Consider the following 17,190-nt stretch of genomic DNA (forward strand, 5'->3'; position numbering starts at 1 on the left):
CCTTCCTGCTCACTAGTCACTTTAACAACTAATGTCATGTGATGTGCGAGCAAATGAGTGCGGGTTGTGCAGCAGACATTTCAGTGCAGAAATGTTCCAACACGATCTGCATGCAGAGGTAATGCAAGTTGTATTTGTCTGCAAAACCATCAAAAAAGTCGGGAGCAATACTGCTATTGGTTTAATGAGATGTGTTCACAAGCCTGCTTGTTTACAATGTAAGAAGGCTGCTTCGCCTCACTGGAAGTTTGGTGACCTCGTTTTGAGTAACAGAATATGGCTCTGGACATACCTGGAAATTTTGTCTATTTTGTGATGTAAAATGGAGGTCTTAGAAGTTCCTGTGTACATTTTACTTTTATTGTCGTTTGAAATGCTCATTAATGCTGATTCTTTCTAACCCGGAAATATAAAAATAGCGTTGCAGTTCCCCTTTAAAGCCAAGCCAGCCAGTTTCAGCTTATGAAGCCAGAACTGAAGAAGCTTTTCTCAAGCAAGGACTTCACCAGGACTTTTGTAAGAACATTTGGCTGTGCAAAGCCTACAGAAAGCAAATGCACAATATATAATATATTTTACACTGTATAATATGAAATGCAATATGTAATACAAACATATAATACTATTCAATATATAATATATCACATGTAATATACAGTATAAACTATAATGTATATATATGAAAGACTAGCTCAGTCTTCTCTGACTCCTACAGAGGAGGCTGAAGCAGTCAACTACACCAGCAGCAGGGGCGACACAGCGGCTGCGCTGCGGTGCAGGAAGACCTGTGTTTCCCCTACAGAGCGGCAGCTCTCTCTAGGGGCTCGACGATGAAGCGCGCAGCGCGGCTCTGACTCGGTGACAGGAGGCTTCCTGTTCACACGCCTTGCACGCGCAAAAAAACAGAAGTCGTGCAGGAAGAGGTTAATTTCAAAACCTGCGCTATTGGAACATACATAGCTAGTCAGAGGGCACGAAAAGGTCAAGAGAAAAACTGCAATCTTTACTTCAATGGCTAATTCTTGTTTGGGGGAGGTATAATAATTCTAATGTAGTTAAAGTAATTAGTAGTTTTTGTGGTCTTGGGTTTTCGATTTTCTTAAGTTTGTAATTCTCTCTATAGACCCATCAGGCAAATTAACATGTACAGTATGGAAATAAATATGTAAAAGGAACTCTGTCACAGCTCTGGGTGGTTGCTTGACTTTTCACAGTCAGGCTAAGAGAAATAGATTTTTAGTTGGAATGACAATGCATGTGATTTCAAGTTGCAGAGGGAGGAGACTTATAAAAAACCTGCAAATATGCTTGATTTCCAGGAGCCCAGACAGGGAATGAGGTCTGGAACCGAATCTCTGGGGACAAAGAGACAATGATGAAAACAAAAGCCCCTTGACGTCAGCCAGCTCGAACATAATGCTACTCCTGCAGCTCACAGCTAGCACTTGAGGCAGGTTCTCTGAAATCCGATTACTGAGCAACAAACTGTTAACTGCAGCACAAGAGGGGAATGCCCACTCATGCAACACAATTCTCCACACTGTGATAAACCAAGACGTTTTCCACTTTTCTGGGGGAGGGGGGGTTTAGCAAAACAAGCTACTTTGTTTGCTTAGATACAATGGTCTTCTGTTTCTCTATTAAGCCTGCAGCAGCTCGTTCTGAGCTCTTAACATCCCAGGACACATTTCTGTATACCGCAATACCTCAATTAGTGGTGGGCTGGGTACCAGATAAAGCAGTACTGCCGGAATCAGCACTAATTGAGGCTCTGATAGCCTGGATTCACAGGGGATGAGTTCCCAGATGCGCCATTTCTTAATAATAATAATAATAATAATAATAGCTTACACTTATATAGTGCTTTTCTGGACACTTCACTCAAAGCGCTTTACAGGTCATGGGGACTCCCCTCCACCACCACCAGTGTGCAGCCCCACCTGGATGATGCGACGGCAGCCATAGTGCGCCAGTACACTCACCACACATCAGCTCTCAGTGGTGAGGAGAGCAGAGTAATGAAGCCAACTCATAGATGGGGATTATTAGGAGGCCATGATTGAACGATTGAACTTAAATATGAATGATGTATGAGGGCTTTGTTTAGGTTCTGGTACTGACCTGAATCCAATTTAAAAGTCTGCTTTATACAGAACAGAGTTTTATTTTAACATTACTGGGTGGTCACAGCAGAAATATCTGTCCCTGCAGCAGCTCAGTCAGAGATTGCGTAGATGAATCACTCTCTGCCTTCACTCGCTCAGCTCGGCAGAGTGATGGGAGGAGCTGACTGTGCCAGTAAGTGCCAGGCTGCGGCTCACAGGAACATCAATAAGCGAAACGGGTGGAGCTCTGCACGCGCAGGGGAGCTGGAGAGAGATTACGTATGGCGCTGGCCCTGAACGCGTGCATCACGCCAGACTCTCATTGGCCGAGAGAGCTTGCACAGCGTTTTTCTTTGCTTCTTGCCCTGAGCTTAAACGGTAGCAGGACACCCAACTACAGCCTGCGCCGAGGGTGCTCTGGGCGTCCCCTTGGCTTGTACGTGTGTCACAGACACATTCTGCTCCCACACAGATGCATCTGTAATAGTCATGAAACAGTTCAGGTGGGTAGCTGCGTCAGCATGCGTAGGCTGCAAAGGAATAAGTAATAGGTTTATTCCAGGCTGAAAAAAGAAGAAAGAAAACACAACGTTTCGGCTGTGGAGCCTTCTTCAGGACCAAGAGCGCGATGCTACTGCTGTGTCAGTGTGTTTTGCCCAATGCCTGCAATCTTTCAATGTCGTTACTGGACTAATAGTCCATAATAACATCAGCAGCATTGATCAGTATAGTAAAAGACGGGAAAATTAGTCAAAATAGGTAGCAAATTAATTGGGGCAAATCAAATTACCTTAAATATCCTCTACAAACAGAGGGTAGCAAAGAAAGAAAAGTGTATTATGGATTGTGTCTCTCACCTCCTCCACTGTGCGTCCCCTTATCTCCCGTCTGGGAGACGCCTTTGTGTCCCTAAGTGTGATACTAATAGACACAGGAAATCTTTATCCACACTGCAATATTTCTGTCAAACTATCGTAACGTTTTTCTCCTTTATCTTTATCTGGTTGGTAAAATTTTGTCTGTCATTGTTGTTGTTTATGCTGGGAGTGTGCTGTCTACCGATTTCCCCCAAATGGGAAAATAAAGCTTGAATTGAATTGAATTGAATTATAATGCACTTTCTACCCTGTCATTCTAATAACCACTCAACAAACCTGCCTGTCTATAACACCATCATTAAAAAGTGTAATCAAGGATGACACAGACATCTCTTGCCTGTCTGTATCATTCACCTTTGGGGTGCATGACCCTCTGCTGGGGTTCAGATTTTTAAGTTCTGGGCAGCTGGCACTGGTGAAAGCAATGATCCTCAATGTTTGATCAATGGGAAACTGGCGTGGGAGGCAGCATGTGGATCTGCTCCCAGAAACCATCCAGTGATCATCAACCCACAGCCTGTGCTGTAATAGTTAACACAGAAAGCAGCCAACACAGAAACAACATTGTGAATTACTTCTAAATAAGGGGGGTGCCACAAAACACATTCATGTAATTCATGTAAAGCATTTGATGGCATGTTAAACCTGGTTTGGTGTTTGAAAAGCAAAACAAAACTACAAACCCTCCCCCAGCTCTCCACCCCCAAAAAGTTCAATTGTATCCCAGCTTGCTTCAATCAGTGTTCCAACAGACTGATTTAATACTGGTGCAGCAGGAGCTGGCTTGTATGGACTTGTACGGACTCAAGGCAGCAGGTCTGTGAATTCGGACAGGGATTGATGTGATGCTGGAGCAGCAAGTGCTGGCTTGTGTGTAGACCTGGGCAGCAGTTCTGGGATCGCGGACAGGCACTGATATGATGCTGATGTAGCAGGAGCTGGCTTGTATGGACTCAAGGCAGCAGTTCTATGGATTCAGACAGGGATTGATGTGATGCCAATGCAGCAGGAGCTGGCTTGTGTGTAGACCTGGGGCAGCAGATCTGTGATCACTGCCAGGGATTAATATGATGCTTATGTAGCAGGAGCTGGCTTGTGTGTAGACCTGGGGCAGCAGGTCTGTGAATTCAGACAGGGATTGATGTGATGCTGGAGCTGCAGGTGCTAGTCTGTGTGTAGACCTGGGGCAGCAGATCTGTGATCACTGCCAGGGATTGATGTGATGCCAGTGCAGCAGATTCTGGCTTGTGTGTAGACCTGGGGCAGCAGGTCTGTGAATTCAGACAGGGATTGATGTGATGCTGGAGCTGCAGGTGCTAGTCTGTGTGTAGACCTGGGGCAGCAGATCTGTGATCACTGCCAGGGATTGATGTGATGCCAGTGCGGCAGATTCTGGCTTGTGTGTAGACCTGGGGCAGCAGGTCTGTGAATTCAGACAGGGATTGATGTGATGCTGGAGCTGCAGGTGCTAGTCTGTGTGTAGACCTGGGGCAGCAGATCTGTGATCACTGCCAGGGATTGATGTGATGCCAGTGCAGCAGATTCTGGCTTGTGTGTAGACCTGGGGCAGCAGATCTGTGATCACTGCCAGGGACTGATGTGATGCTGGAGCTGCAGGTGCTAGTTTGTGTGTAGACTTGGGGCTTGCAGATCTGTGATCACTGACAGGGATTGATATGATGCTGATGTAGCAGTATCTGGCTTTTGTGTAGACCTGGGGCAGCAGATCTGTGATCACTGCCAGGGATTGATGTGATGCCAGGGCAGCAGGTGCTGGCTTGTGTGTGGACTCAGGGCAGCAGGTCCATGAATGCGGCCAGGGCTCACCATCAGTGTGGCATGATTGACGTTCCAGGTGAAGGTGGTCAGGGTGCAGTTCTTGGGGTCCACGATGGAGTCCTCCACGATGTAGACGGAGCGCCCAAGGTTGGAGGGAAAGACCCTCTCGGCCCAGCGCGGGAGGCGATTGGTCTTCGTCAGCAGCCGCCTGGTCAGCAGCCTGTCGTCCTGCGTCACCTCGCGGTAAACCACGTCCTCAGTGAGGACATGCTTGCTGGGAGGCACGGGAGGAACAGGGAGAAGAGAGTTTCAATCAGACAAGCTGACAGCTTTGGATAGTCTGGTATCCCAAGAGATCATTACCGTGATGTCCGACAAGCAGAGAAAAAACATAAGCACCAACCAGGACATAGAACAAGCAACAGTCAGGGATTTATTTGGTTGATGCTTTTTCCCCAAAGCAAAGCATATTTGTACCCACTTGTACACTGCGTTTACACAGAGCAGCCCGAGAGCTGCACATTGCGGTCAGGAACAACAGCATGGCCCCACATGGGATTCGAATCCGCAACCTTCCAGCTATGAGCCCAGAGACATATCCACTGACAGCTGTTAAATTAGTGCAAACAAACAAACTACTCTTCGTTAAAAATGAGAAAAAAAAACCCTTGGCCTAGATAGATTCCGCTTCCTTAAATACAAGGCTCAGTTCTTTAACTGTGAAACAATAAAGCTCACAAAGAGGAAACCCAGAGAGAGTTTCATGACTGGTGTGAATGTCCCCTTTCTGAATTTCTCTGAGGTTTCATTGTCTGCTCTGTTTACTCTCCTTTGAACGTGGCTGTAAGACTAGACTCTGCTTTTTTCTCTGGAGATAAAAGCACACCTCCACTCAGAATGTGAGAGAAACGCCAAAGCAACTATACAAGGACCACTGAGGAAATGAGTTCTACAGTTATTGGAAGAAAAAAAAACCAACATAAAAACAAGCTCCTTTTTCACCTTAGAGCGAACTCTTTTCATAGCTCATGTCTCCAGACTGATCTATTCCAAAAAAGTTCCTAATAATGCAAGAAGGTGGTATCTCACAAACACTTCTGCATTGAAAAACTGATCCCATAGTGCATTCCATGAATACAGCATTCCCGCTAAGACATGTAGAACAAAAAGTGGTTCAATTCAGAAATTAAGCAGGCAGAGAGCCAGAGAAACACAACGTTTATAGGTAACACAGCACTTTTATTTTTAAAACAAATTCCACAGAGATAAAATAAACTGCACATTTCAAGTGACTAGGAGATATGTTAGCTCTCCCAGAAGAATTCCCCAGGTGATGGACAATTCACTTTCTAATAGGGGCTTACACCGGCGAGAGACAGGTTAGTTTTATCCTGCTGATGCTGTGTTGCAATAGTTATTCTGCTCAGTACAGGGGGAGGCTGAGGTTCAGACGTTGGGTGACTATGCTTGGATGAGGAGTTAAGGGAGAGAAGCTGTTCTTTGAGGGGCCGTTATGACTGAATGTCTCTAGGTCACAATCCCCCCTAAAAGGTTTTGTTCCTCAGTGGTACAGAATAAGTATCAATACGACCCAAAGAGAGAGCTGTTTGTGAAGCTTATGGGGGGCAGATGCTGGAGCTCAAATGAAAAGTGATGAAACACCATTTGGCTGCTGGTACCATCCTCTTCCTGCACCATGCCACACTGTACTGGCACGAGGCACAGAAATCTCAAGGGCTGGGTCTTCTCTCTGGAGAAGAGTGCATTGCTAAGCGACCACGGCCGCATGATGGAGGACACGTCACGGGCAGTGCCAGGTAGAAATTGGATAAGTACTTGTTTTGAATAAAGAGATGCTCATTTAATAATAATAATAATAATAATAATAATAATAACTGCTTACACTTATATAGCGCTTTTCTGGACACTCCACTCAAAGCACTCCACTCCACTCAAAGCGCTTTACAGGTAATGGGGACTCCCCTCCCCCACCACCCATGTGCAGCCCCACCTGGATGATGCGACTGGAGCAATAGTGCGCCAGAACGCTCACCACACATCAGCTATTAGTGGGGAGGAGAGCAGGGTAATGAAGCCATTTCATAGATTGGGGTTATTAGGAGGCCATGACTGGTAAGGGCCAATGGAAAATTTGGCCAGGACGCCGGGGTTACACCCCTACTCTTCTCGAGAAACGCCCTGGGATTTTTAATGACCACAGAGAGTAAGGACCTCGGTTTTACATCTCATCCGAAGGACGGCGCCTGTTTACAGTATAGTGTTCCCGTCACTATACTGGGGCATTAGGACCCACATAGACCGCAGGATGAGTGCCCCCTGCTGGCCCCACTAACACCTCTTCCAGCAGCAACCTTAGTTTTCCCCAGGAGGTCACCCATCCAGGTACTGACCAGGCTCACACCTGCTGAGCTTCAGTGGGCTGCCAGCTGGGAGTTGCAGGGTGATATGACTGCTGGTGTCATTTAGATTATGCGAGACCTTGAGAACAGTCGATTTGCGGAAGACATTATAAGAACAGAGAGAGCTGTTTGGTGTAACAGTTTAAAGAGACCTTGGTGGGATGGTGAGACCTGTTTGAGTGACGTTTGCCTGAGAATTTCAAGACACCAGGGAGACTCGGTAAGAGCTGTGAGTTAAGCGAAAGAGTACGACTGGGGTAGAGAAAGAACCGATATAAAACTGTTGCTGAGGAAAGACAGTCATTTGTGTTTGGAGTGAATGTTTGTGAGATGTGAAAGACAGTGGGAGAACACTGTCAGTGTGTTAGGCAAAAGAGAATAGGGTCAGAGGGAGGGTATGAGAAAACATTACTTCTCCCAGAAGTATTGTGTGTATTGTGTGCAGGAATGTAACACCACTCTGTGCAGGGCAGATGAAAGTGTTACAACCCCCAGTAGTTTGTTGGTGTCTGTGAGTTACCTCGGAGTGTAATTATACTGAAGCACAAACTATCACAGGTAGCAGACTGTGTGCATGTGCATGTGTTGTGTGAGAGCTCGGGTGTAATCTTCTCTCTAGACAATGGCTCTCATCCAAGGTAGTCCGTAGAGAAGCTCCCCTCCTCAGCATTCCCACTCCTCATGGCACAACATTCCCACAGCAATGTAGTATAGACAGATACAACACTTAGTAATGACATCCACATCTGTAACGCCTGTCAAGGCAGGAATGCTGAGGAATACAGCTGGAAGAGATTAGTGTCTGAATGAGGTACAGCTGTGGACGCCATTACTAAGGGGTAGTATTGGTCTATACTACATTGCTTCCTAAGAGGAGGGTTTGTAGTGCCATAAGGAGTGGGAATGCCAAGGAGAGGCATGAAAATGCCTGAAAATCCGCACGTTGCCAAGTGACCACAACTACAGGAAGTATGCAACCAAATGAGCCACAGCAGTGGGCGGTCCTATAAGTATGGACTGTGTACTCCCCTGAGAGAAGAACAAGCCAGGCTTATACCAGTCCTGGTCTAACTACAGTGCTGAGAAGGCAGAAGGCCGCATGTCTCCTGAATAACATGCACTGTAGTACAGAGTGCTGGGGCGCGTGATTGTGATTCTTCGTGTTAGCCTGAATCATGCTGATGCACGGCAGTGGGAGTCGATTTACTGCAACCATCCTGGACGGGATATGGTATTTGTTCTGTAGTGTTTGTGGTAGTTTCTAGTAGAATGTAAAGTTTGTGTTGTAACCCCTGAAAGGGAAATGGTTCAAGAACAAGAAGGCCAGAGGGGAACTGGTTTGCGAGAAAGTGGAAGATCTCACCGATAAGGGGAGAGAGTAACAGCAAGTGTCCCTAGAAGGAATTTTTTTATTTAAAAAGGCAATCTGTTCTAGAGTGCTGAATGAATGAGTCTCTGCGAGTTAAATATGCGTTAGCATGTAAAGACCAAAGAGCAAGAATGTAATAGAGGGGCCCTGACTTTACACGCAGAGGACAGAGTGATGGGAAGAGTCTGGTCGGACTCTAAGGGTGCAGCGCTGCCTTATGGAGGGCGTGAGAGGGAATTACAGCTCCTGTGTTGGTCCTGTGTTGGAGGCACATGGCGGTGATGGAAGAGCGAGAGAGCCACCAATGAGTGTAAGAGGAGACAGCGATGACTGGGCACAGGGGAAGGTGCACCAGAAGCTGTATGTGAAGTGAAAGAGACAGAGAAGTCTGAGGCACGAGGCTGAGGAGCTAAAGATCATGTGATGTACTGAGTGTAAGAGACCCGATATGAGTGAGCCACTGAGGAGCGGGAGCAGGCTCTGGATGAGTGTTACATCAAGGTGCAGGAGGCTTCAGGAGAGGAGTCTTCAGAGGATCAGGACTGGACTCCATGTGTGGTGTCTAGAAGAAAGGGAGGCTCCTGAAGAGAAAGGGAATGACTGAGGTGCAGAGGGAGGATCCTGCACAGTAGCTGCCTCGACTGCAGCCATGCTGGGCAGCCAGCAAGGTAAAGAAGGAGGTAGAGCGGTTCAGGCCAAATGGGGACGACCAAATCGAGGGTCTTCCGCCGCTGCTGTCCGAAAGCGACTGATGCGTAGAGAAGAACCAGAGGTGTGGGGTTCACTGAGCCCAGGGGTCCGCGAGCTAGGGGCTCAGCTCAGCAACATGAGCGAACGTTCACCATGACCTCAGAACAGGTCACGGAAGGGCCGAGGGCTGCGTGAGGAAATAAGTGCAATGTGATGATGACGCCGGGGGCGGCGCGTCTGGAGTACAGGACTCTGAGCCTGGGATACTGAGCGAGTGGCTCAGGGAGTGTGTGTGAACAAGCTTGGACACCGTGAACGTGAGAAAGCATTAAAGCACAGCTCGTGTCCTGGTCACCCTGATGAGGGGGCGCCATCGAATTCTACCCTGGGAGGCGATTATGTAACTGTGAAAACTCTGCAAAAAAAGTTCCCCATCAGGCTGTGACACGCATGTCACCCTTAAGTGATAGCTTCCCCATATTGTGTCTGAATGTATTATGACCTTGAAGAGCTCCAGAAAAGGTTTTGAGAAGACTGTTGGTTCTGAATCAATATACAGCAGCTTCAGAGAAAATACGCACCCAAACAAATTCTCAACGCTACCACCAGCTAATAGGACAGCAGTAGAGCTCCAGATGTATAGATGCAATAAAAAAGCTTACCAAGTGAGGTAAACACATAGCTTTATACACAGGGAAAGAGTTCCATGGATCAAGTATTTCCACTCCACATGCACATTTGGTTGATAATTTAACAGTCAAAAGTAAAGGAACAGCATCTCTAGATGAGCTGGACATTCTCCCCCAAATATGTCCTCACATAAGAGAGAGACCTTCAGGATACGATCCTACAAAACGGGTTCGGAGCAGAGAAGCCTATGAGGGGACCCGATTCCAGTATTCAAAATCCTCAAAGGAACCGACAATCATAAAACACTATGGATTTCTTCAAAATCAGTGAAATACAAACCAGGCAAGACAAATGGACACCAAGGGCATGTGGTTTTAAGACAACATGAGGACCTCTATTACACAAAGAGGTGTGGCAGTCCAGATCAGGCCACCCAGCCATGGTGTCTACCGATATCCCAGCTTCAATCAGCAAACGCAACCAAACAATTTCCTCATGTCTCCAAACTGCCACACGCTCACACCCTGGAACACTCCCAACAGCCAGACTACATTGTTGAAATTGCTACAAAATCTAGTTTATTCTGGAAAAAAGTACAATGACTGAAAAAGGAGATGCAGAAACTAAAAAAAAGACCCATGCTGTCAAAACTGGAACCGCATTCACAAATGGGACCAGGAGGCACTTCTTTACCTGAACTTTCCAGCCATGTTGAAGCCAATACCCTGATCTTCTTCCAAGAAAAGGCTGGATCCTGGAATCAATTCACTACTAGCTACAACATGGGCTAGATAGGCTGAATGGCTTCCTCTCATTTGTAACCCTTCTAATGTTTTTATGAGACCAGCCGATGAAAACACCAAAGCATGTCAAAAAAGGACACACAGACACTTTTACCTAAAAGGGTTGGGATATCTCTGCCAGAACGCAGAGAAGACTTGGTCCCACGTGCTTTTGATGTCCAGCTCGCTGAAGAAGTACTTCACCATTGTTCCCTTCTGTGCCCGGCAGCCTGCGGAGAGAAAACAGCCAAGAGTTCGTCTGCTTGTGTTGTGCAGAATCAGTCGTGCAAGAGCTCCAGTAATCATCTCCATCTGCAGAGCGAGGTCAACCCTACATTGTGCAGAATTCAGGGTCAAACCCAAGCTATGCCATTTTCTGACTAAAATTGCCTCTCCCCTGGCGAGTCTGTTGGGGAAGACCAGGATGGCAGTGGAAGACGGAAGTAATTTCTGGATGTCAGGTTGGTTTTGGCAGAAATGGTGTACTGAGTCCACCTGCCATTTATACTCCTCTGTAGCCAGCGGAGAACTGGCAAGCCAACACCTGGAGAACAATTTCATCTCTGTGCCTATGGTGCAAGCAGTCTCTGGCCACAGTTTAGCTGGGTTTGAACAAAGAACTGGGTAGTCTAACAAAGCTAATAATTACTTCAATTAGGCAATTAACATTTTCTAAGTTTCAAGTTAACCTGCAACTTCATCAAATACCCCAGTTAAGATTTTTATAGCAGGACCACTGACATTTTATTCAACAGACTAATAAATTCATTATGCTGATTAACATTTGTCAGACAGGCTGGCAGCACGTGTTTCCACTGTGGGACGTTGTACAAGCTGGACATCTGTGACTCCCGCACTGCACCGGCTTGCAGATGCCATCTTCTGGGATTCTGTCCCATTCCTCTTGTGCAGCCTGGTCAAGTATGTGCCCCTTCATTGGTTTCTGAGCACCAGATGCCACATGTCAACCCAACTCAATACATAAAATATTGAATGGTGCCCGGGTTCAGCGAGCAATGCATTCACAGCATCACTGTCACATTCTAATCCTGGTAGACAGCAGCTGTTACACGAGTGACATGAGGACGCCTGCTATCCTGTTGGAATGCTGTCATGTCAGGATTGTCCTGCAGAAAAGGCAGCAAGTGAGATCCTGGGACTTGATCCATGTACTGTCGGGCAGTCGGGCTGCCATCAATCCCCACAAGTCAAACTGTGTAGCAATCAGACACTCCTGCACAGACCATCACCCCTGGATGTCCCCGTCAATTACCTGCTGTGTGCAACAATCAGTCACAATCAGGCTGCCCTGAACAAAGCCTTGATTGATCTCCAAAGAGCTCTTGGAGAGTGGAGAATCCACTAGAGCCGACAGTCACCTCATCACTTGATCCCAATCAATTCTCTCGCCAACGAGCCGATTTGGGGCTTATGCAACAAAGTCGCCCGGGTGCATCAAGGTCAGTCATGATCAAATTGATGCCCAAAAACATTCAATCGATATCCAAAATTAATATTTAGAAATGTGTCACTCTACAATAAACTGAGTGTTAAGTTTCTTTTAATGCTTGTTATGGTTATGTGCTTTTCTGCTTCACTTGTACATCTAAGTGCATGTATAGCTAGGGTAACGAATATACCCCTGTGTATAACAGGGATCTCAGCCGGCCGGGCTGGGGGAGGTCTCCTTTAGCTCAGCTGGCAAGTTCCCTACTGCGTGACGCCGGAGACCCGGGTTCGCGCCCTGGCACTGAGGGCGAACTGGCAGGGCAGGAGCGGTAAGGGTGGAAACCCCAAGAACCGTTACACTAGCAATTACAAAACGTGAAAATCTAAGCACCTAACCACTACAGAAGCATACCGTTAACATATGTTAATGTAAAGCTTACAAGATCAGCTTACAGTACATCCCTCTGAAGCAGAGACTGCTCAGAAACACAAAGGAGAAGAAGTCAGCAGTGTGAACTTCATGGAAGTGCATTTGCATTTGAGGATGGGAGGGGGGAGGGGGGTTCTTTACACTAAGGATCTCATTTAGCCATTCCTTCTCTCAAGGAAGAGATCTGTCTGGGTGAAATCCTCGCATCAATTATTCGCTAACTAACAAACGGGCAAGATGGGCTCTTCTTGTTTGTAACGTTCTCAAGCTCTTCCTAATTCTCACTGGAATGTCACAGCCCGATACACATACATAAATATGAAAGCACTCTTTATTAGAACCCTTCCTGGTACAAGGAATTGCGTGTTTGGATACCACAGCTGGAATGAGTCTCTGACATGATCCCGAGTTTTCTTATGTCAGCGTTCCAACCACATGGTTAAAGAATTTCTATTTCCCCGCTGGAGGCAGGCAGGCTACAACGCATTCTGGAAGATGAATATCCATCTCGGTGTCGCTGCCAGCTGGAGACAACAGGCATTCTTTACTGTCACCGCTGCACAAGGGGGCAAGAGGGAACCATTAGCCTTTGACAGGAATGCATGAGGTAGCAGAGTCCCGCTCTGGTACTGTGACAGCAAGACAAATGAGAGAAGGGAGAAGCTCAGACTTGGTTCGTTACCTATTAAGAGGAAACCAATAGCCAAAGAGGCAAAGCTCTTCCTAACTGCACAGCCACACTGAGTGATGAGCCTGAGAGAGCACTCTCCTTCTCCCCAAAGGAAGCCTACAGAACTGCACATTTGTCAAACTTATGACAACTGGGTCTGAGGAAGGGTTTCAAAAAAGCTTTTGTTTCTACATGTTTCGGAATGAAACTTAAAACCATTTAAGTAAATGTTGCTTAATGTAACTGTTACTCATGCTTCAACAACAAGTACTGATAAGTTCACTTTGTCCCCAAAGAGAAACAATTGATGTAGTTGTTTTAACTGTGGGCTTTCTCAAGTGACTCGAATCCAGCCTCTCTGTAAAATAAACATCCTCTAATAAAGAAATGCATAATTTATGCTCTTTAATATTTCATCACTGAGACTGAGACCCAGAGACAAAGCACACAAGAACAGACATTTAAGGTCACACTGCTAAATGCGCCCTGCATCTGATCAGTGTAAGAGTACATCTTTCTTTCAGAATTATAGAATTAACAAACCAACATCCCTGCCTTGCACCTGTTGCTTGCTGGGAGAGGCTCTGGCTCCCCCGTGACCCTGAATCGGTTCAAGTTCTACACCAAACTTCAATTCTTATTCACAGGGGTTATAGATTTCAACAGCTGTTCAATGGCTTTGTCTGGTACTGCCATAATGAATAAGAAATAAACTCAGCAGCTCAGTAAAGATTCGTTTCCTTTTCAAATTGCCTGCAATTTGAAATTTCTACCGGCAGGTAAACAGAAGCTTCTAAAATAAGAGAGTTATGAGAGACCGGAAGTATCCGGACAGTGCAGTCCTGACTGATACAGTTGTTTCTTTCAAGGAACAGCTGGGTGAGATTCTCAGTTCAATTAACTACTAAAAACCAAACGAGCTACACGAGCCGAATGGACTCCTGTCAGCCGTGAACTTGCCCACGTTCTACAGCATCGCATTATTTTTCACAGTTTCTCGCTCCTGTCTCTCTCTGCTGCATGGAAGTGATGAAAGTCTGCATCTTTTCTAGTGATTAGCGCAGCCCCAGCTCTGACGCCTCAGAATAAAGGTAAAAGCAGACAGGAAAAAAAAAAGTTCGAGGCTCTAGACCCGGTCAAGGCCTGAAGGACACTTCGAGAGCTGCTGGAAAGTCCCAGCCCGTAGCCCTGTAAAACAACTGAACAAGACCAGTGGCCTGGAGCCCCCCCTTCCCCTGACCTTCACTGTGCCATGAGGCTTCTCTCCCATACTCCGCGAGAGAGAATCGCTCCGCTTTTAAAAGGGAACTTTTACAATACAAGATTTTACAAATTTCCAATTCAGCACAAACTCGTGAACTTTGTGAAAGTATTGTGCGGTCGCCATGATGTCAAGTTGCAGTGAAATGTCTGCTGCCCAACCTGTACTCATTCCCTGGTACATCACATTATATTAGTCAGCACAGTGACTAGTGATCAGGAAGGGCCAGTTTAAGTCACAATTCATGCTTACCAAGAGACCAGGGGTTTGCGACAATGGCGACCATACAGTACTTATCAAAAAGTTCAGCTTCCAAAATTAATTTCTTTTGTGACCATTATCTTCTCACGGATTGGCAAAAGATCTGCAAATTCAATTTGGGCTGACGACTGGTGCTTTCTCATACCCTTTTAAACAGCTAATTGTTTGTGACACAGTGACACGGGTGAGGATGCTACAAAATGACATTACAGGGATGGACAGACCCACTGTTTTAAGTGCCGCCTTGAAACAAATTAAATGACAGAAATTCTGAAAACCGTCTTCTGGTACAGGTGTAATGGGGATTTCTAACCTTCTCTGTTCAGTACTTAAAACTGACTTTTAAAAGCAAAAAAAAACAACCAATACTGCAAAGTATGGTATACTAAAACCATCGGGGACCTAATGCAATTTTTACAGAACGAGTATGGTAGATTTGTTATGTCACTATTAAACTACTATTTACTTATTCTGCTAAATGAATAACAATAACGTCAGAACGTTAGTGTATAGATCGGATTAAGAGATAACGTTTAAAACACACAGTTTAAAAATCACTCATCGTTTTCTCATGAACGGGGGCATCGAAGAAGAAAGCCGATCACAAAGACAAGACACTCAGAAGAACGGTGAACTTCACAAGCCATTCCATTCACAATGGTCTACCGTCGAAAATGCGGGACTTTCTGTGCTAGCTTACGTGTTGACCAGAATTATTTCTTTTATTTGTGATCTGACCCTTTGACCCAACCACTGTTGACATTGTGCCTTTTGGAAGACAAATGAGATTAGTCGGATCGTATCGGATGACTTTAGTAAAGGCCAAAGAAAGCGCCCGGTGACAGGAACGACGAGCGATAAGTTTACACAGGTTCAACATGTGAGCAGAAAACTATGACTTTCGGGGGGCAGCCGGCAGCATCCTAGGATCGCTGTCCTGCTCCACTCGTGACCAGATCGGGCACAGGCAAGAGCAGCCGGCCATTGACAAAACAGACCTTCCGCGCGTTTCGGGTACAAGCGCTTTGAAAACCGAGCAGGTGAGGGCTCAGGCAGGTCTTGACATAACATGTGGGGGGGGGGCACGCTTGCTCACGGCTCGGGTCCCCCCGCGCCCTGGCACAGCTAATAACGCACACACAAAAAAAAGACAGTCAACAAGGCTGTAACTCACCTAACGTATCATGCCAACGGGTCGTCAGATTTCTCGTTAAGCTACAGGCTTTGGCTGGAGCTTAATCCAGATTTGGCCGACTAACTCTACTTCCGAGCCCCATCTTCTTTCAGGCTGGTGTTTCCCGACGCACCGCAGAGCGACACGGAACTCCGGCCCACGTGACGAGGACGGGCCATGTGACAGCCGGACGCCGGCGCTGCCAGCGTGAGCATCCCCTGGAGCAAGCCTGTAGCCGCTGCAGACGTGGGCGGCTTTGCGTGTAAACCAAATGTCGGACGCAGTTAGACGGGGTCAGATAACGTCTGGATTATTCACATAATAAAAAAAAAACCTTTCCGGTTGTGCTCTCTGTAACGCCTGGATTACACAGTACAACCACTGCAATAACTTGATCTTGATCATTTATCCCCCCCAAAAAATACAGTATACTGGTGACGTTTGAATCATGGAAATATCCTAATTTACGTTCTTATTCTGTAGGTACTGCGGCTCTTATCCTCCCTCCCATCCTTCGTGGTTTAGCCTGAGCCTAACCAGGCAGGTACAGACCAGGTACAACCCGGAGAGACTACATGCTGACCGGAGCGCTCCAGCTGCCGGGGAAAACAGCTTCAGGGCGCGTCCACATTCACTCACGCTTACACGGGAGGAGAGAGACTCCGGTTCTCCTAAACAACCTGCCTGTGAACTGTACGAGCACTTGGCTGGAGAAAAAACACACGAACCTGAGGAGAACACACAAACTCCACACAATCGCTGATATGGCACGATAACTTCACCCATACTGTTACTAGAGTAGAAACTTAATGTTATTGATTCTCAGCGACAGTACATCGCAAATTCATCATCATCATTATTATTATTATTATTATTATTATTAGTAATAATGCCTTACACTTATATAGCGCTTTTCTGGAAATCTACTCAAAGTACTTCACAGGTATAGCCCCAGCTGGATGATGCGACGGCAGCCCATACTGCGCTCACTGTACACTCACCTCACATTACTGAGTCGTGAAAAAACATGAATCAGAGGCTCAAGTCCCTTAACACTTTAAAAACTTTTACACAAGGCATACACATTGACGAGAAGCTCTCAGCAAAAGTTGCAGTACGAGAAGGCTCGACCGTGATTTTTTTTCGCCGAGAAATGACTCCTTACCAGAAGGAGGAATTTAAAGGAGATTTAATTGTCACAATGGACAGCGAAGAGAGGCAGAAAAACTGAGAAAGACAATGGTGACAGACGGGCCTTCACATTCATTGCTCCGGCAGATTGAGCAAATATA

The 17,190-nt window shown here is 46.3% G+C and overlaps 1 protein-coding gene across 1 annotated transcript in view; it reads right to left on the bottom strand.

Moving 5' to 3' along the window:
* The window catches only part of LOC148841671 (PRELI domain-containing protein 1, mitochondrial-like), a 30,072-nt gene extending 14,030 nt beyond the window's left edge, over window positions 1–16,042 (bottom strand). The window contains exons 1-3 of the mRNA XM_088918378.1: window positions 15,899–16,042; window positions 10,769–10,883; window positions 4,811–5,036 (exon numbers count right to left, since the gene is read on the bottom strand). Coding sequence (XP_088774504.1) covers window positions 4,811–5,036; window positions 10,769–10,860 — 318 coding nt within the window. The 5' untranslated portion in view covers window positions 10,861–10,883; window positions 15,899–16,042. The remainder of the gene's footprint in view (window positions 1–4,810; window positions 5,037–10,768; window positions 10,884–15,898) is intronic.
* Between the last annotated feature and the right edge of the window lie 1,148 nt (window positions 16,043–17,190).

Source organism: Atractosteus spatula, chromosome 1, assembly GCF_055471065.1.
Source record: "Atractosteus spatula isolate fAtrSpa1 chromosome 1, fAtrSpa1.hap1, whole genome shotgun sequence".
Lineage (NCBI taxonomy): Eukaryota > Metazoa > Chordata > Actinopteri > Semionotiformes > Lepisosteidae > Atractosteus > Atractosteus spatula.